This window comes from Marmota marmota, unplaced genomic scaffold (genome assembly GCF_001458135.2).
Source record: "Marmota marmota marmota unplaced genomic scaffold, marMar, whole genome shotgun sequence".
In the NCBI taxonomy this organism is placed as follows: domain Eukaryota; kingdom Metazoa; phylum Chordata; class Mammalia; order Rodentia; family Sciuridae; genus Marmota; species Marmota marmota.
In genome coordinates, this window is record NW_026000229.1 from 14878295 (window position 1) to 14899583 (window position 21289).

General features: G+C 49.8%; 1 protein-coding gene across 4 annotated transcripts in view; it reads right to left on the reverse strand.

The window, feature by feature from the left end:
* Positions 1–21289, reverse strand: part of Smad6 (SMAD family member 6) — a 73830-nt gene that overhangs the window by 43433 nt on the left and 9108 nt on the right. For all 4 annotated transcript variants that reach the window (XM_015480506.1, XM_015480505.1, XM_015480504.1 and 1 more), the window contains one exon: positions 17978–18055. In XM_015480506.1, coding sequence (XP_015335992.1) covers positions 17978–18055 — 78 coding nt within the window. The remainder of the gene's footprint in view (positions 1–17977; positions 18056–21289) is intronic.

Here is a 21289-nt window from a genome sequence, read left to right on the forward strand (position 1 = left end):
AGATACAATAATTATCAAGATTTCTGCCACATTTGCTTCATGTAGCTCTTTTATTTGGTTATTTGCTTGTTTGTGTTGGCTGAAGTCCCTCGTATCATTTCCCCTCCACATCCTTCATTATGCATCTCTAAAAAACATGGGTGGTTATGTTTTGACGTCCTTCCCTGATCTCCGTCCGTCTCAAAGGAAAAGGCTGTGGTGGGGGGAAGAGCCAAAACTTCCAGCAGCGCCAGGGGACAGAGCCCAGGGGCCAACCAGGCAGGCACCAGGCTGTCCACTCTGGCTCCAGCCCAGCCCTGGTCTGTGGTGCGGTCTGGGTGGCCAGCGAGCCATGGTCACCCCAGGTCCCACCTCTTTTGTGTGAATCAAGTGCTCAGGGACAGTGTCCTGGCATCCTCATAGGGATGCTGCCAGGGACGGTCTCCATCCTGAAAGAGGGAGATGACTCAGAGAGGCCAAACCAGCCACGGCTATCCTGCTGGCCAGAGCCCCTGCCTGCTCTCCTGCCCGCCAACCAGGAGACACTGCCACCCGGGTCCACCCTCTCCCACACCATGGAGGGAGCCCATGGATGGTGGAGGGAGAAGGGCAACTTTTCAAATTATAGTAAAATACATATAACATAAAGCTCACACCAGTTTTTGAGGTCAGACAAAAACTGGACTTGAATCCCAACTCCTTCACTTGTTCCCTGAGCGACTCCGATAGGTGATACCTCTCTGAACCTTGGTTCCTTCACCTGTAAAATGGGATAACTCACAAAGATATCATGGAAATCAAAGCTAATGGACATTAAGTGCTCAGAGCTGCTCCTGGCTCTCTTCAGTAAAGGCCAGGCCGGGGCCCTTCCTGGCCCTCTGCGCCCTGCTGTGCATCCTGTCGGGTTCCTGGGCCTGTGGGAGTGTGGAAGAGACTGCAGCAAGCTCTAACGGGTTCCAGTGTTTTCTCCAGCTATTCCCAGATCCCTGTTCCAAACCAAAGAGTTACAAAGGGCTTTAAACTCCACACTCAGCACCTCAGGGTGAGGTCAGCCAGAACCCTCATTTCCAAGCACGGCACTTTTATATTTTGAAAACAGCCCAACGTGAACTGGCCACTTCTGAGGGTCAGAGCTCCCAGAAGAGCCTTGGGCCTCCCAGCTGCCAGCACTGATGGCTGCCTCTCCAGCCTCTCTCTCCTCCCACTCTGGAGTCACTAGACTACTCTTCCCAGTCCAGACCAGGAGTGCAGGGCCCAGGGGCAGCCCCAGGAGCCCTGTCTTCCCATCAGCTGTGCGGGCCTAGGCAAGTGCCTGCCTTCTCAATTCTGTGAGAAGAGAGAGGACTCCGGGTGATAGGCCTCCTCTCTCCTCCAAACCTCCTAACCTGCAATCCATGTGAACGTCAGGCTCCAGGTGGACAGGACCTCACCAGGTCATCAAATCCAGCTCTCTCCACCACCTTTCACTGCACAGACAAGAAACTAACACCCAACGGCTAAGGCGACAGCCCAAGATGTCATTTCCATCTCCACGGGAGAAATTCACACTTGACTATCTTAGGAATGGCACAGGGCAGAGGCGATGTGGCCGGGAGTCCAGGAGAAATAAATTCTCCACTCTACAACTCTTCCTCTGAACCATGGCACCCAACTCCAAGCATCTGAGCCATTAAAACCCCAAGCGTGAAAGAAAGAGGGATGGGAATGAGAAAGACAGTAGAATGAACCAGACATAACTTTCCTATGTTCATATATGAACACACGACCAGTGTAGCTCCACATCATGTACAACCACAAGAATGGGAAGTTATCCTCCATGTATGTATGCTATGTCAGAATGCACTCTACTGTCATGAATATCTAAAAAGAACAAATAAAAATGTTTAAAGAACTCTACGCACACCAGGTAAATGTATGAAAACCGATGCTATCTCTACATACTAACAATCAGTAATCAGAAAAAGGTTTTAAAGTACCATTTACAGCAGCACCGAGAATTATGAACTACACAGGAATAAAGTTAACAATAATGTGCAAGATCTGTATGTTGAAAACTATAAACATTATTGAAAGATATGAAAATTCTAAATATATGGAGAACTCTACCATATCCATTGGCTGAAAGATTCAATATCATAAAAAGACAATCCTGCCCATATTGATCTAACCATCCAACGCCATCACAATCACCATCACAGCAGGGCGTGTGTGGAAGTCAACAGGCATACTTCTTTTATATGGGGCTGGGAATGTGACTCAATGGTAAATGGCCTAGCACAGACCAGGCCCTAGGTTCAATCCCAAACTGTGCAAAAAAACATACCCACATAGATAGAATTATAAATGCTTTGAATAGCCACAACAACTTTGTAAAAGAACAAAGTTGGATGACTCACACTACCTGATTTCAAAGCTACAGAATCAAGACCGTATAGTATCGGTACAAGGACAGACACACAGACAATGAAACAGAATAAAGAGTCCAGAACAAGAACCACACATATATCAGTTGACTTTTAACAAAGAAACCAATATAATTCCAAAGAGAAAGGACAGTTTCTTCAACCAATAGTACCAGAAAAACTGGACCTCCATATAATGAAAAAGAAAAAAAAAAAAAAAAAAGAGGAAAAGGAAGAAGAAAAAGAAAAAATAAAACTAGATTCATATTCAAAACTTACACAAAAATTAGCCCAACACATATTATAAACCTAAGGGTAAAACCTAAAACTATAAAATTTCTAGAAGAAAATCTTTGTGACCTTGGATTTGGCAGTGTTCTTCATATGACAGGAAGAGCATGAAAAGAAACAACCAATAACTTGAATTTTAGCAAAATTAAAATCTTCTGTTCTTCAAAAGACTCCATTAGGTAAATGAAAAGACAAGCCACAGACTGGGAGAAAACATTTGCAAAACATATCTTTTACATGAGTGGTAATTAGAATATACAAAGAATTTTCAAAATTCAATAATAAGAAAACAAGCAACCTTATATTAAAAAAAAAAGTGCAAAGATTTGAAGACACATTTCCCAAAAGAAGATAAACTGAGGGCAAATAAGTTATATGGAGAGATGTTCACCATCATTAGTCATTAGGAAAAAGCAAATGAAAACCAATGTCTATTAGAATAATTCAAATAAAAAAACTAACCATACAGTGATCCTACTGGGTGTATACTCAAGTGAATTAAAAATAGGTTCACAGAAAAACAAACATAAGTGTTTATAGCAAAAACAAACAAACAAAAAAAAAAACACAAAACTGGAAGCAGCCCAGTTATTTTTCCAGGCAACAACATGAATGAGTCACAAAGTCATTTGCTGAGTTCAAGAAAAATGGAGGCAGCTGAGGGGTGCATACCTGCAATCCCAGGTACTCAGGAGGCGGAGGCAGGAGGATCACAAGTTCAAGGCCCTATCTCAAAATTAAAAATAAAAAGGTCTGGGTTCAATCCCTACTATGAAAGAAAGAAAGAAGGAAGGAAGGAAGGAAAGAAAGGGAGACAGAGAAAGAGAGGGAGAGAGAGAAAAAAAGAAAGAGGAAGGGAAGGAAGGAGAGAGGGAAGGAGATGGAAGGAAGGGAGGGAGGGAGGGAAGACAGGCTATTTGCTATATAATCACTTCTGTAGGGTATTCTGAAAAAGGCAGAATTACCGAGATAGGAATCACATTGATGACTGCCAGCAGCTTGAAGGCTGGGTAAGCTGACTACAAAATGCACCAAAAAACTTGGGAGCAATTCAAACAAAAATATTTTCTATCTTTTATTTAATTACTTATTTGCAGTGCTGAGGGTTGAACCCAGGGTCTCATGCATGCTAGGCAAGCACCCTACCCCTGAGCTACACTTCACACACTTCCAGGCAGGTTCTCTATCTTGACGGCAAGATAATAATTGTATAACTATCAAACTTCACACAACACTATACTTCCTGTCTTTTCAGGGGTGGCGGGCCGTACTGGGGATTCAACCCAGGGCCTCAAACATACTAGGCAAGTGCTCCACCGCTGAGCTACATCCCCAGCCCTTTTTATTTTATTCTGAGACAGGGTCTCGCTAAGTTGCCTGGGCTGGCCTTGAACTTGCAATCCTCCTGACACAGTCTCCTGAGTAAGTGGGAGTACAGGCATGAGTCACTGCACCCAACACAACAGTATACTTTCAAAAACTTTCTAAAAAATATGTAGACTGTATCTTAATAAACCAAAATAAACAACAACCCCTATAAGGGCTTAACTGGTTTCTCAGCCAGCCTGTAAACGCAATGATAGGATGTGGGGGCCATTTCAACTCAGGGAGATTAAGTGGCTTTCCAAAGATGCAGGCTCTGGAGGCAGGCAGCTCTGGGTTCAAATTCCAGCTCTGCCACTTACTAGCTTGTTACTCCTACGCAAATTACTTCTCCCTTCTGAGCCTCAGTTTTCTCATCTGTAAAATGAAGACAAATAATAAGAGAATCTACCTTCTCAGGATGAAATGAGCTAAGAGGTAAGAAACACAGAGTAATGTGCACATGTGTTCTGTACTCAAATTTTAGCCACGATTGTCACAGTCCTGCTGCTACTGCCATTATTACTAGGGAAGAGCCAGGATTGAGTTGCAGGGACTGACTTTAAGCTCCCTCTTCCTGCACAAGGTAGGTTGTACCAGATATCAGGGTAGGGGGTGTCCTGGTCACAAAGCAGAGGCAGACCTAGGTCCTGCCCAAAATCCATTCCCTGTCTGCCTGGCTGGGGACAGCAGATAATCAATGCAAAGACAACCCACGCAAGGAAACAACACAGAGATGAAAGCCACAGAAAGTTCCGGAAAGAGAGAGGCCACTGTGGCCTGCCTAATCCCCACAGGCTTCCTGGAAAAGGAAGGCTTTTCGTGAACCTCAAAAATAAATCAGATGGAATTAAAGAAAGGAGCTCTCCGGAAGGGAGAAGCCGGAAAATCCCTCTACCCCTGACTTCTCCCCCATGACCCAGCCCATCCTTCCATCCACCCTGGCACAAGGCAGAGGGCAGTCCACGTCCTTGCCATTTCCTTCCAAGGAAGAGCCCTGCGCCAAGGGGAGATGTGGGCATGACAGCAGAGAGCCCAGCACCCACATGTGTCCCCACACCTGGGCAAGAGGTCTGATGCGGGGCTGGTCGGGGTCTTGGGTTTTAACAACCCCCCAACTATTTTTTCCATGAACCTGAATTTCGGTTTATCTGGGCAGTGTTTTCTTAAGCCCAAGTGTTTTCCCCACAGCCCAGGCCGCCCTGGCCGCCCCTCCCTCCTGTCCCCTCCCGCTGGCCTGGCCTCATCTGGACGCAGGGCCCAGTGGAACTCAGCCTGCTGGCCGCGGTGGCCTTTGATGAGCACCACCCTGCAGACTTCAATGTCGCTGTGTGCACGGCCCCTTTAATAAGTTATTTCCGTGGAAAACCCTGGTAACTGGTCGTGAATGAAGCCTGTAAACACCTCAAGCCCATCAAAGCACCCAAGAAGGGCGGGGTGGCGGGGGAAGGGAGGCCCCGGGAAAAGGGGCGCTGCTCCCTCGGGAGGCCCAGACCCCGTGGCCAGCCCCACGCCGCACCTCGGCCTCAGCCAACCCGCTGACCAGACGACCAGGTCACCTCCAGTCCAGGGACCCAACGCCCCAAGGACACTGCCCCTCTGTGTGTCCCGGGGACAGTCCCGACCCGACTCCTAGCAAGATTTACGGCCCAAAGAGGCAAAGCCGGCCGGCTGCTCCCAGGGTCCAGGAATGTAATGTTTTGGCTACCGGTGAAAGGCCCAGCTTATTGGAAACACACTGCTTTTCCAATGTTTAGTTTCCTTTCACTCTTTTCTCCTTTTTGTTTTTCCCAGAGTGCACTGCCCTGGGCCTTAGGAGAGGATGTAAAGCTAAAAATCCCTCCTCAGGGTGATGAGGGCCATGGGATCTGGGACTCCCAGCTTCGTCTGAGGAGCTGCCTGGGTCCTACCTCCACGTGGGCAGAGGCACTGGACAGAGGGGCAATCCCAGGACCAGGATGAGCTCTGCCACTTGGAGCCGGGGCCAAGGACAGGTGCTGTCCCTTCCAGAGTGGACTGAACCAAAATCCCCCCTTGAGGGCCCCTGACTAAAACACCATGCCTTGAAAAGAGTCTGGCAGAGTATCTAGTAAGGGTGACTACACAGGTATCGGAGAGCCAAGCAATCCACTCCCGTGCGTGTGCCCAAGAGGAGGATGTCCCTGTGTCCATTAAAAGGCTGGTACAGAATATTTCTTGTAATATCATGAGTAGGAACCCAAACCTGGCAACTATCATGGCTGGGAACCATGGGTAATAGACTGGATGTGCCAGTTTAATACCACTGTGGCATGTTCCCATAGAACACTGCCCAGTCATGAGAACGGCAACCAACGTCTATGCAGAAATATGGGGGAATCTCACAAATGTTCTGCTGAGTGAGAGAAGTGAAAGTTCAAAGAGCCCATGGTATATGCCTCTAGTAGTATCAGGTTCTAAAACAGAAAGAGTATGGTATGAGAAGTCAAGACAGAACTCAGTTACCCTGGGGGACTGCAGGCCACGACTTGAGAAGGGTTTTGGAGGGTCATGTTGCTTCTTCATCTGGGCCGTAGTTACACAACAATGTTCACTTTGTGAAAAGTGTTCACTTGTGATCTGTGACATATTATGCATCACTAGAAGCTTACATGAAATGAACAAAAAATTCTACGCGCTTGAGGAGCCATACCAACCTGCTGTCCACCAAATACTCTGTCAACCAAGAGTATTTCTGGGATGCATATCACTGGCCCACTACAGAGGTAAAAATAAAGCCCCTCTGAAGCAGCGGTCAAGGCCTGCCCGGTCAGCCTTGCTTCTTGTGGCTCTGCCAGGATCACTCCCCATCCCCAGGACAAGCACCTTCACCTCCCCTGGCCCTTGCTCAGCACTCACGCAGGCATGGGATGTCTTCCCACCTTGGCATCCTTCAAGCCTGCTCTGCCCCCAGCAGCCCTGAAGCCTCCCAGGGCAGCAGCCTCCTCCTGGCCCACAGCAGCCATTCAGAAAACAGCATGTGCCTTGCTCTCTAGGAGGGAAGGCTTTTTTAGATTCTAAGTTTCTCCAGAACACCCTACCTTCTTCTCCTTCATACACTCCTAACCTTCATGCTAGCACCTGGTCATCAATTTACATAATTACCATTCACTGAAAATCTATATGCACCAGGCCCAAGTGCTATGTCCTACTACGTGTATGTGATCTCTGTGACGTCCCGCGAGATGTTGCCACGCCCACTTAGCGCAAGAGAGAGGCAAGTTGCAAAGGAAAGTTAAGTGACATAGGTTGCATGTGTGTCTGGCCCCAAAGCCTAAGCTTTTAACTCCTGCCTTCTCAGGTCCCCAAGTGTCCCTGTCATCTGTAGCCCTCACTTTATGGTCCATTTCAAGGTCTAGAAGCAGTCCTTGGCAGAGCTGTGAGGCTCTTTGCAATGTTTAATGCAGCTGTTCAGAACCAAAGGAGGCTGAGGGCAACAAGGAAGGGAGCAGGGCTTGGACGGGGCTGCCCCGGCCTCCCTGAGCAATCACAGAAAATCCACCTGCCCGGACGGAGAAAATGACCACACCCCACAGAGGAGCTGGTCAGAGGCTCAGCTCTGGGCTGAGGGTCTTGGGCAAGTGCACATAACCACCCCGGCTCAGTTTCTCACCTGGGAGCTGAAATCAAGTGAGAGAATAGGGTGTGTCAGTGCCTGGAGGTGCTCAGAGGGACAGTCAAATGTGACCTCATTGGTATTGCAGTGTGTCTAACCTCAGGACACTGATCACTGCGGAGGGGACTAGAACTAGGGCAGCTCACACACACCACAGGCTGCTGTAAGATGCCACATACCCCCAAGCCCAGCAGTCACCAAGCACAACCTAAGGGTCCCCAGGGGAAGGTGGCCTGTGAGCAGTCCATCCAGATCTGGGTGCTTAGCCCAGCCTACTCATCCAAGTCACCTGGGGAATTTAAAACAAAACCAATTCTGATGCCCAGTCCCATCCCAACCATTTGTGGAACGGAGTCGGAGCTCGTCAAAAACTCTCCAAGGTGCTCTACTGTGCCCAGAGGATGGAGGACCGACGAGCAGGGAAGAGGTCCATCAGGCAGGTGGAGTAGAAGCAGCATGCGATGACTAAGAGATGTGGGACAGGTGAGGACTGGGACCTGGGTCTCCCAGCCCCCTGGCCACGGGTGGTGCTGCCTTTAGACTCAGGGGACATCCCTGCGGCTCTCTCTGGCCTTTGCCCTGCGAGGGAGAAGGCAGACGGCAGACAGGCAGAAGGAGATGGAGTCTGTCTCCTGCAGAGGCTGGGCCATTTCTACCCTCCTCAGCTACTCCCTCAGGTCAAACAGCAGTGAAGACCCCAGAGACTGCGTTGTCCAGCCCCCTGAAACCAAGACAGAGTTCCTTGGGCTCAAGACAGAGGAAGGAAGTTGAGAGTCCCTGGGTACCAAGAAGCCACACCTCTAGGTGATGGCTGAGCTGTTATGAATCCTCGGAGACGGGCAGAGAGGCTGGGTCCTTGTGTGAATCACAAGCCTCATCCCCCCAGCCACCGCACAGCAGGCCCTGACCTGGGCGCAAAGTGGGAAGAGGAGGGCCGGCCCTGGAGTCCAGAGCGCACACTGCCACCCCAACACCTGCCTTCTGGAAACAGCAACCCGGTGGGCAGCTATGGGAGAGCCCCAATGTGTCCTCAAGAGCCTCCCGAGCCTCCCCCACCCTGGCACAGAAAGTCCTGCTTCCCCTTCTTCTGTCCAGCACTGACACTGCCCTGGACGGCTCAGAGAGTCAAGTCACTACCGGGAGCCTATCTGTGAGCTCCCACCTCCCCGTCTAAAGGTCAATTAAAGTCTTGGCAATGATTCACCTTGCAGTCTGGGCCAGCGGCTTTGATGTCCGCTACAGATATGAGACTTCTGTTTTGTTTTGTTTTTTTAATTTTCAAACGCAGAAGCTTCTACAACAAGGTGAACATAGGGTCCTCTCCAAAGGCCAGTGTCCCCCACCACTTTACAGAGGTGCAGCCCCCAGGCCTTACCCTCCCTGGCTAGGGGTGCTGAGCCCTGCATGGGGTGCATAGGGAAATGGCCCATGAAATGTCAGGAATTCTTTCCACAAAGGGCAAATGGAAAAGCGATGTGGTCTCTGCTTCCCTTGGCAGTCCAGGGCCACGGAGGGAAAATGTTTAATATAAAAACATCTGACAAAGTACGTTCAGGATATATGTTCTGCATCAAAGAAGTAGCTCTTGGCAACAACCACTGTACCCTGACAAGGGAACCTTCTAGTGCGGCTCCCGATTGTTACGGGTGCCCGGGGGAGAGCATGCCAGGGGACAGGGGAGGGGCCATGGGGGCCGTAGACAGATGGTTGTCATTAGGCTCCATCAGTCAAGTACACTTTCTGGAATTTCAGGTCTCCTCAGAAAACCTGCTGGCTCCTGGGTGATGCAGGCTGTCAAGGCATCCTGAGGGGTTGGGGACATCTACCTCCCACTCAAACAGCCCTAGACAGGCCCTCAACACCCCAAGCCCAGCAGCCTCCTCCCAGAAGCTCACCCACCCTCCCTCTCCCTGGTCCTTCATTCATTCAGCCAACAGACAGAGATGCTCTGGAGCATGTCAGAGCTGTACATGCTGAATCCTGGATTCCCAGGGACACAGAAGCCCCGGGAGCTCAAGGACCGTATTTGAATCCTACATCTTCCAGGGAATCCCACCAGACAATGGGGAGTCCGAGAAGCGCCAACACGTGCCAGACTAGCCTGCATTCCAATGCCAGCTCTAGTGCGTTCCAGCTGGTAACCTTGGACAAGTCACTTAACCTCTCTGAGCCTCCATTACTTCTTCCTTGAATCTGTGGCGACCTCAGAGAGTTGTTGGGAGGATTTTTTTTAACATATTTTTTTAGTTGTAGATGGACACAATATCTTCCTTTATTTTTATGTGGTGCTGAGGATCAAACCCAGGGCCTCACACATGTGAGGTAGGCACTCTACCACTGAGCCACAACCCCAGCCCTTGTTGGGAGGATTTTATGAATGTGTGTGGCACTGAAAAAAGGTCTGGCACAGAGCTCTGTGTTCACTACAACTATTAAATATCACATATGATGATCCTTCTGTCTTCGTGCACTTTCCCTTGATCTCTTTGACCCAGACAAAAATTCATTCATTTCTTCCACAATGACCCCCCTGCTATGGCTAGGCCCAGGGTTGGGTGCCAGTAAAGGTCCCTCAGGACCAGGTTTATTCCAGGGTTCCTTGGTCCCAGGAGCAATAATCCCTCTGCTCCAGCCTATAACTCTGGTGTTCAGGACAGTCTCTCTGGATTTATCTTTCCCCATTCTCCCATCACTCACCACAGAGCCACAAAAAACTCAGATCACATGCATGTCTCCCTGCTATGCTGTACCTTCTACCTGAGAGGATGTTTAAACCCTGATGTCATCTTGCTGAGCTCTTAGGCATTCTACAAAACCCCACTCAGAATCACTGCTCCATGAGGCTTTCCCTGAACACCCGCATTCCCACTCCAACAGAGTCATCCAGAACACCAGTCCCCTCCCTCTACCCAACTTTGTCCCTGGCCATACTTATGCATTCAGAAAATAATGAGAAGAGAAGCTAAGATATTGCAGGCCAGAAGTCCCAATTCTCTGCCATTCGTCTCCTAAGGCCAGGGAGCTGGTACCTATAGCCAGGACACCCAGCATCAAGGGACCTCTGAGATCAGTGACCCAATAGCCCAGGGCACAGCTGAGCAAACTGAGTCTGGAGAGGTGAGAACCGTGCCTGAGGTCACAAGCAAAGAAAGAGCAAAGATGAGCTTGGAACCCCACCCCAACCCCACCCCCACCCATGCTGACCACCACCCTACACTGCTCCTTGGTAAACCCAGGTGGGCGAGACCCTCTCTGCAACAGTCTGATCTTTCCAGGACTGCTGGAGTACTCTGTGTCACTCCCCTCACCACCTCTACCCAGCCTCAACTGGCCAGCCCAGGAAGATGGGTTCCTCAGCGAGATCCTGGGAAGGCTTCACAAGGGGTTTTGTCCCATTGGTTGGTTAAAGATCTAAAAAAAAAAAAAGCTGGGTATAGTGGTGCACACCTATAATTCCAGAGGCTCAGGAGGCTGAGGCAGGAAGATCACAAGTTTAAAGCCAGCCTCAGCAAAAGCAAGGCAGTAAACAACTCAGTGAGACCCTGTCTCTAAATAAAATACAACATAGGGCTGGGAGAATGACTCAGTGGGTGAGTGCCCCTGAGTTTAATCCCTGGTACCAAAAAAAAAAAAAAAAAAAGGCAGGGGTTTGATGTGAGTAGCAAATGCTGTGGATTTGTGGACAGAAGCTGAGCACCCTTTTCCTCCACTCCCCTCCCATTCAGAAATGGAGGCCGGGCCATGTCTGAATTGGAAGTGGCAGGCTGGGCCTGGCCCCTGAGCTCAGTCCAAGTCGGGCAACCCAGGCCCAACCCGCAGACCTGAGCCTGAGCACAGGCAGAGGGGGTGGGCCTCACCACAGGGCCCACTCTTAAGCCCATGGGACCATTTGGGTTCAAATCTGATGGTATCCAGGTAAAACATCTTTCCCTCTCTGCTGGGAGCCATTAGCCAAGTAGGTATGACAATTTCCTTGCCAGCGTACCCCATGTTGCAGTGACATTGAATGTAGGTGATCTTGCTCAAGGACCAAGGCGGATTAGGGCGTTCCCGGTTTAGGTTCCAGGTTTAAGGTTTAAGATTATTCCTGCTGGGAATAGGGCGTATCCTGCTGCCTGAGTTCCCCTTGAGTTCTCACGGATTCAGACAGTATTTTTGGGGAGACAGAAGCCCAGTGGAGGTGGATTTGGGTAGAGAACGTGGATTTCCCCAGAACGTGTTTGTAGACGGCTGGTGTGAGTTCGGGAATAAAGAGTAGCTGTTTGAATCTACAAGCTGTGTGGTGGCTCGTGATTTTGTGCCCAGCCAGACTGCGGCACCTCTCCAAAGCCAAACAAACCCCCTTTAGCCAAATCTTCATCTCCTGCTCTCCCGGTTCCCCTTCCAAGCCCCTCAACCAAGCACCCTCAGACCCATGGGCAATGAGCATTATCTCATGACAGCAATGACATCCGGGCCCTGACAGTCACCAGGTATGTTTGTTCTGTCGGTGCAAATTCACTGAGCCTAACGCTATCTGTGCACTCTGTGTTTAGTAAAAAGGTTTTCCCAAATCTTGCCCAGGCCTGATCCCCTGGCCTCGTCTCCCACCAGCACCCGTTCCCTGGCCTCCCAGTCCCCTCTAAACTATGCTTTCTCAAAATCAAGCTGTTTTCATGCCTCCAGGCCCTTGAACCTGCTATTCTTTCTGAAATGCTCCAAATTGTGTCTTTTGGCAGACTTCTATTCATCCATTAAAACCCGACTTGGTTTGGTTTGGTTTTCTCTGGGTACTGTGGATCAAACCAGGGCCTCGGGCATGCTCACAAGCAGCTGTTCCACTGAGCTACCCCAGCCCCAGCTCAGACACCACCTCTTCCAGGCTGCCTCCCCACCATGCCAAGAGCAGGTCCTAACCCCTTCTTCCTCCAGACTGCCTCCCATTTCTGTTTGTGCATTGCCTGGAGGGTGGACATGGCGTAAGTCCACCTTGTGCCCCAGCACAGTGCCTGGAACACTGTAATGGTCACACCTCCAAGCAGGACCCGGCCTTTGGCTCATTCATAGGCATCATCTCCTTTAACCCTCACCACAGGGGACATGTTGTCACTGTCATCATTTTACAGGTAAGAACACAGGAACAGAGTGGTTAAGTGGCTGTCACACAACTCATCCAGGGCAGCGCCAAAGCATGAATCCAGTGCCCGCTGGCCAGAGCCCATGTTCATCAGCCTGCCACTGCTGCAGGGCTAGACTGAACGGAGCACCTGGAAGACACCAAGCTCCAAAGGTAAGGAGGCAGGCGGTGTACCTACCAGGTGGCAGATGGGGGAGCAGCACGGACCCAACTAGGAGGGGACCTGGATCCACCTATTTATGCTTGCTCCATGGTCCTCAGCTGGTCTCCTAACCTCTCTGAGCCTCTGTCAACCTGAAGAATGAAACGATGGATGGGCAGACCTGTGCCCGTAAGGAGCTTGCCGTCAAGTTGGTGGAGGAGAGACTCCATGCCCAGCTCACCAGTCATGCGTGGCTCCCTCCCTTCCCTGGGCCTGCTCTGTAAAACCAGGGACATACCCTCGTTGATGGAGCTCTGAAGAATCCAGCATTTCGTGGGGACTGAGCAACCAACACACAGCGCCAAGGTCACCAGAGGAGCCCACCTGGTCTCCAAGATGAACAGCTTACACCATGCCTTGCATACAGTGGGTGCTTAACAAAGCATCTGACTGGTTGTCCAATAGGCATGAGATTAAGATTGGATAGTAACCACGGGTCCTAAAGAAGGCTGCCCAGGGGGCAGTGACACACATGTGATCCTAGTTGACTGAGGCAGCAGGACTGCCAGTCTGAGGCCAGCCTCAGCAATTTAGTGAGACCCTATCTCAAAATTTAAAAGAAAAGCTGGGGAGGCTGGGGATATAGCTCAGAGGTAAAGCACCCCTGAGTTCAGGTCCCATTACAGAAAAAAAAATGTGCCCAGTGCCCTACCAGGCCCCAGAGCATGGAGTCAGGAATGCCTGGTTCTCAGGATGTCCCACCAACTCAGGCTCTCATATATGACCCAGAGCTCACCCAGCACCCACCCTGCCTGGCCAGGATTCTACTCTCACTCAGGACATAAAGCTCCTGTTTCATGCCCACTCTGTCCCATAGGGTCTCTCAACCTACAGTTCTGTCTTCAAATTAAAAAAAGAAAAAATCCTACCAGTCATTCACACTTAATATGAATTTCTTGGTTTTTTAAAAAATATATTTTATGTTGATGGACCTTTATTTTATTCATTTATTTATATGCAGTGCTGAGAATTGAACCCAGTGACTCACACATGTGAGACAAGCATTGTACCACTGAGTTACAACCCCAGTCCCTTATTTTTTTTAATATTTATTTTTTAGTTTCAGGTGGTCACAATATCGTTATTTTACATTTATACGGTGCTGAGGATTGAACCCAGTGCCTCATGCATGAGGGGCAAGCACTCTACCACTGAGCCACAGCCCCAGCCCCAGTATGAATTTCTTTAACTGGTACATCTTGCTTGACTCCCCAGACTGAATGGGAATTCAAGGGAATGGGAGAAGAGTATTAATGCTGCAATGAAGAAGATTGGCCTGAGGGGACTTTAGAGGACAGTACTCTAGACACTGAGTTAGGCACCAGAGTCCAAGGCACCCCAAAGAGACCTCTCGGCTTTCAATTTACTCAAATCCCACCAGAGACTCCATTTTTAAGGGTCTTCAGATCTGGTAAAGCTCTGTGCCCACAGTCACTTGCCCCCTCTGGCTTTCAAATTTTGGTCTGTTTAGTGAGGATCGTGGACCCAGATTAGGAGCTGATGCAGATGTGGAATGAGTTTTCTGTCAACTTCTCAGTAGACAGCTGACATGAGATAGTCTCTTTTCCTGATGCCCCCACCCTGCCCACCAATACAGCCCTCCCAGGCCTGTGACTGAGCCTCAAAATCCCCATCATGGCTGGGCACAGTGGTGCACTCCCGGAATCCCAACGACGCTGGAGGCTAAGGCAGTGGGATCGCAAGGTCAAAGCCAGCCTCTGAAACAGCCACACCCAAAATAATTTAGTGATTATTATTATTATAATTTGTCTCAAAACAAAAAAATAAAATGAGCTGGGAATGTGGCTCAGGGGTTAAGCACTCACTCTCATTAAATCCCAGTACCAAAAAAAAAAAAAAAAAAAAAAAAATCCCCATCATTCCCCCAAGTAGCTTCAACAGCAGGACAGAAGAGTGAAGCATAGACAGCTCCAGGCCAGGCACTGGGACTGTCATTGTGCAAGACAAACAGGGAGGTCTCTGTCCTGGGGCCTCAGACACTGCTTGAACAAGATGCCTGTCCTGAGACAAGGAGAAGGACCGACTTCCTCGGGGCACAGGGAGACATAGGGGCCCTGGCTGGTGGTCTGGGTCTCTGTGATCCATAAGGGTGCCCAGCTGACTCCTGGGTGAACCCGAGCCCTGGGCCTCTTGCCAGTCCCTCACCCTTGTCCCTGGTACTCAAATCAGTCAGGGTGCCCCCGGGCTCCTTCTGATCACTCTACTCTGCCCAAATCCCCACTAGGGTCTGGTGTAGGGAGGGGACAGGGCTCCTGCTATGGAAGGCTGGGCAATGACACTGCCTAGGCTCACCTCCCAAGCCTGACACCTACAATAGGGGAATTTGAGCAGGGGCTCAGCAATAAGCCTCGGTCACCTCCTTCGTACAATGGGAAGAATCACACCTGTCTGGCTGGGTTGCAGCAAGGAATCAATGAAATGGAGAATGGCTGGCACTTATAAAAGTGCTGTCACAGAGTGCCAGTGTCAACTGTTGTCATCGTCAGCACCATCAGCATTATTACCTGTTCTTGAACATCCAGTCTCCTGGCCTGACCCCAAACACTGGGCCCCCCCCTCAGCCCCTCCCCTTTCTGACCCCACCCCCTCCTTGCCCTTCATCTTCCACATGAACTTCACCATCCACCAAGACCTGCCAGTCTCCCTGAGCCTGTCCTCCAGTGTGATGGTCAGCACAGCTCCAGGGCCATGAGTCTGGACAGGACTCATGTCATACCTGAAAGGGCCTGCATGACCCCAGAGGGGAACCCTCTACCCACCGTCCAGGGCCACCTGGAACTCACACCAATGCCTATCAAGACTTCCTTCCATCCCCTGCCATAGGAAATCCCAGATTGGCCCCCAAATCTTTCACCCCTTAGAATTCTTTTATTTTTTATTTATTTATTTATTTATATATGGTGCTGAGGATCCAACCCAGGGCCTTGCACATGCCAGGTAAGTGCTCTACTACTGAGCCACAACTCCAGCCCCTGAACACAATTTCTTTTGCATGAAAACCGTACAATCAAGATATATCACTGGAATTCTCACTGTCCAGCACTAAAGACTATTCTCTGAGACATCTGTGCAGAAATCCCAAACACAGTCCCACTGGGCCTCCAAAGCAGACAAACCTAATGGTCTAGAGTGGAAGTCTCCGCAGGCCTCCCAACCTCCAGAGGGCGCTCTCTCCTAGACACCAGACTAGGGGAGGAGCCTCCTGTAGGTGCTCTGGGGTCTGCTCCTTCCAGCCAGAGCTGACCCCAGGCCCCAGCAGAGACAACTAGATTAAAGGAGACTTTATCTGCAAACACTGTGAAATACACATGGAAGTTCCCACCATTAACAACAGGGGAAAAGGGAACAAGAAAGTTCCCATCCATCCAGACCCCTGCTGCCCGCACAATCCACTGACATTTAATTTACCCTCGGGGTTGGCAATGATACAAAATCATACATTCAAAAATACTTTTAAGCCCCTTGCTTGTTTTCACCTGCATAGGTGCAGAGGGAAAAGAATGGATTGCAATGTTAACTCCTTGTGCTCATCTGGCTTGGTCTTTGAGGGAAAGAGATTACAACCAAATAGGCCTAAAATGCAGAGAAGAGAATGAAGCAGCCAAATAAAGGGGTTTCCAGAGACCAGAAGGCAGATAGGAGTAGAACCCAGGAGACCCGGACTCTTGTACCAGCTGAGCCCTGAGCCCACCGCGTGATCCCAGGCAAGTCACATTCCTGCCTCAGCTCCCTGTGTCTTGGTCTTTGAGAAAGCCATGCTCTTGTGGTCTCCCACAATTTTGGTGAAAACCAGGAATGGATAGGGAAGGGCTCTGGCTAGGGAACAGTCAGGTGGCTGTAAGCAGCCAGTGATGTGTCACCCTTAGAGTCAGGGGGAACCATAGACAGAATGCTATGGGAAATGCTTTTAGTGAAGGCACACTGGTCCCCACTTGCAGAAGAGTAGGGAACCCCAACAGTGCTGAGGAACAGACCCTGGACATAAGTGCCTGTGCCACTGAGTGACCCTGGGTGAGCAACTTTACCCTCAGTCCCCCAAGCCTGGTGCTGTTCTGAGATAATACATGTAAAGTAGCTGAGTGGAGGCCACCACAGTAAACACTCCATGAACAGCACGGTCACTCCCGCTGCACTGCTGTATGACATGGACGTGGGGTAAGGGGAATTACAGCTCTGAGGCAGACAAACAGACCCAGCCCAAGGGCTGTCAGCCCCGCCCAGCAGAAAGCCAGGCCCCAATCCCAGCTGTCTTCACCTGCCAAGTTCCCAAAGGACCCTGCAGACCTTGCCACCTGAGTCCCCTCTTGCCCTGATGCCCCTGGTTCACCACCAACTTCTCAGGACTCAGGGACACCTTATTCTATCAAATGTGGGGGTCCCCACAGGACTTTGAAATACACAGAGGCTGGGGCCGTTAGACAGTCAGGGGATAGCACTAAACCAAGGTTCCCTCCACTTCCTATCTTAGCATCCTCTGATCAGGATGGAACTTGGAGCCACGGGCTCTTAGCTCCTCACTGGCCCGACCCTCCTGCAAGTTCACCCAAACCTACTCATTCTCCCTCTGCTGACCCTTCACATGGGCTCTTCCCCAGGAGTAGGAACAGGAGGAAGACAAAGGCATAATATCTGCCTGGCTGCCTCCCGCAGCTAGAGGAACAGGATCCCTTGCTCAAGGGAGCGATGGAGCTTTGCTGGCTGTTATCATTTCCCTGAGAGACAAGGTAGACGCAACCGGTTAAAACGTGGTCGACAGGCTCTTTAACAGTTGCCAGCTTCAGGTTTCACTCACGCAGAAGCTCGTAAGCCCAAGAACACTAGCAATTAAAACACTGGCCGTTTTCCACCCAAGGGGTGAGAGGAAAAGAACCAAAAAGGGGAGAAGAAATCCAAAGACCTCCGTCCAGCTCCCTGCACCCATCCCGCGACACAGCTCAACAAGACCGCGACGCCAGGAGAACAATGCCAACCTGAGAATTCACCCGGAGCAGTGATGAGGGAGTTGGTGGCCTCCGTTTCAGTGTAAGACAATGTGGAATCGGACAGATCTGTGGGGGGAAGAGAAAAGAGAACTTAGTTGGCCTTGGGCTCCGTGCGCTCTCCTCTTCTTTCTCAGGGACCTGCGAGCGTGCATTGGCGTGGGCATGTGTGTCCATGCACAGGGCAGTGTGTCCCCCACAGCTTTCTCAGGCTACTCTGTAACCCCATTCCAGGCTGGCCAGCCCTGGAACTCTTCTGGAAACGGCTGGATGCTGTTGACCCCGGCACCTGGAAAAGTTCCAATTGCTCTGACCACAGAAATAAGCCAAGTTCGGGGGACCTAGCAAGTAGCAACTTGGAGCCTTCTTGGGTAAGGGTAAATTAAGCCCCTAAACAATTCATAGTTGCTGTACTTAATTACAACCATTAAAATTCTTGAAGTTGTTCCTTCTTGCTTCCTTCCTTCCTTCCTTCCTTCCTCCCTCCTGCTAGCACTGGGGAAACTGTTTTAACAAGTCAGCAGCCATCTTCTCTCAGTCCCACTCACACCCCTCTAATTAAGGGCTCAAGCATTTGCTCCCAGGTTAACTTTTTTTTTTCCCCTTGCTCTCTCTCTTCTCTCCTGCTCCCTAACATGCTCACCATGTGATTTTCAATGCCTGGATTTTTTTTTTTTAAGGCCTTCTTGTTTTTTATTTTTATTTGTGGTAGGTTTAAGGACTTCATATGGCACTCATTATTGGCTTGTCCCGTCTGCAGTACGGTTAGATGGGAAGAGAAATTCTTTAGCACATTTTCTCTTGAACACTGAGCTGCTACCTTGACAAACTGATGCCTTTTGGGACAAGTAGACTTGAGAAGTTTTTCCCAGGTCGGGGCCTCTGCTACCAGTGACTGGGTGTTGTCCCCATTAAGGGACAGGCCTGTCCAGGAGTTGGGAGGCATGTCCCCGGAACCTGCAGCATTTTCATTTTCCGCTGACCCAGCACAACCTGGATCTGGCTCTGCTGGCCCCACCTGGCCCCACCTGGCCCAGCAGAGCCACTCGGGGACCAGGGGTTCCTGGGACAAAACCATTAGCTTAGGCCTGAGCTAACTACAATTCCATTCCATCTTGCAGGAATTTTTCCCTTTTACCACATGGCTTGGGGAGCGGGAAGATGAAACATTAACCAATTTGGCCTTTTTTTTTGTTGTTTCCCACTTGCCAGATGCTGACTGAGTACTCTGGGTTTTATTTTGTTTTCTTGGTTTCATGTGATCACAGAGGCTTAGAAGTGAACTGACTTTTTGTTTATGAAAAAGCAACAATGCAAGGAAGAGAAAATAATACAAAAAAAAAAAACCCTCAGACTATTTATCAGGGAACAAAAAAGTTATCTGCTAGTAGTATTAGGAGGAAAATAAATGCCCTTGGAAAATCTTTAAAAAACAAAGAAACAGAAAAAAAAAATACCTCAATGCCTAGGTGGGAACTTCTTAAAGGACTTTTAGCACCTAATGTTCCCAAGTGCTCGGTGGCTTTGCTGCCACTTTACATCTGAAGTAGCACCACCATGGCCTGAGCCCTGGCCTGTCCTGACCGACCCACAGAGAAGTTTCCAGAGGAATTGGAAAGGCAGGTGCCTTCCACCTTTCACAGCTATCATACCCTCCCAAACCCTCTCATCTAGCATTTCCAATGAGGGCCTCGGAGGTGGGCAGCCATGACACAGGGGCTGTTAAATAAAGGACGTTCCCGAGCTCCAACACTGCCCAAGCCTGAGGAGGGGCTCTGGGCAGAACCTGGAGCCCCAGCTTCAAGTCTCCCCCACACCGGCGAATAGTTGGCAATATCAGGGCCACCACCTGTTTTCTTTTAAGGGCCAGAGAATACATATCTTCAACTTAGCCAGGTGTGGTGGCATACACCTGTAATCCCAATAGTTGGGGAGGCTGAGGCAGGAGAATTGCAAGTTCAAAGCCAGCCTCAGCAACTTAGTGAGACACTGTCTCAAAAATAAAAAGTGCTGGGGATGTGGCTTAGTGGTTAAGTGCACCCAGCTTCAATTTTCAATCCCTGGTACCAAATGTGTGTGTGTGTGTGTGTGTGTGTGTGTTTCTTTAACTTTACAAGCTCTACAGCCTGTTACAGCTACTCAACTCCACCACAAAGTGGAAAAGGGCACACGTGGCTGTGTTCCTGTGAAACTTTCCTTTTGGACACTAAAATCTGCATTTCATATAAATTTTCATGAGCCAGGAAATATTCTTCTTCTTTTTTAATCTTTTTTAGTGGTTGATGATCTTTTTTATTATTATTATTTATTTATTTATATGCGGTGCTGAGAACCAAACCAGTGCCTTTTACCCACCAGGCAGGTGCGCTCCCGCTGAGCCCCAGCCCCAGCCCCTATTCTTCTTCTTTTGATATGTTTTTTTAACCATTTAAAAATTTAAAAAAATTTAAAAATTAAAAATTAAATAGCTCACAAGTCATATAAAAACAGGCAATGGGCTGAGCTCCAACAGCCCCCAACAAGTCACCTCCTCCATCTGAGCCTCAGTTGTCCCATTTGTAAAATAATGGGGACACTTGTAGGTTTCCAAATGCTCCCTCGACAGGGCTGGGTGGTGTTCTGGCTTTTGCTGTTTTATCCTGGGCTCCTGACCACAGTCCCTCGGGGCAGTGGTCTGGATGGTTAAGCCCAGGTGCCACACTCACTACAAACTTTTGAGGCATGTTTTTTTTGTTGTTGTTGTTTTTTCTTTCTTCCTTCTAACGGGACCAGGGGTCTTCTAAGCAACCAGTGCACGAACGATGACGCTGAGGCGAGCCTATGAGTGACGCACGGGACACTCTGGACCTGAATGGGGACTGCTCTGGGGTTGGGCCTGAGCCCTGTTGCCCCTTGGCAGGGTGACCTGCCCCATCACTCAGCCCCCCTCCTCATCATCCCGACAGGTGAATGTGCCAGGTCCCTGAAGAACTACATAAGGTCCCCCATCCACAGGATGATCCTGCTTCTGGAACAAGTGGGGAAGCCACCACGGTGCACCTGGATCTGCACGCCCTCCACGGCAGCCTCTGCCCTTCATGCCAGAGGTCAAGCTTCTGAGGGTACCTTGTGGGCACTTCTGACCTCACAAGTTAGGGGTTGGGGGGAAACTGGGGTGAGTCCCTGAGAGGCTGTGATATAAAGAAGTGACCTCCCAGATGGCGGTGACACATACCACTGGGAAGATACCTTTACCAAAAGCAAAACAAAACCCACTCTTTGTGGTCACTCAGGAATGCTTTAGCCATCTGGCTTCGAAAGCCG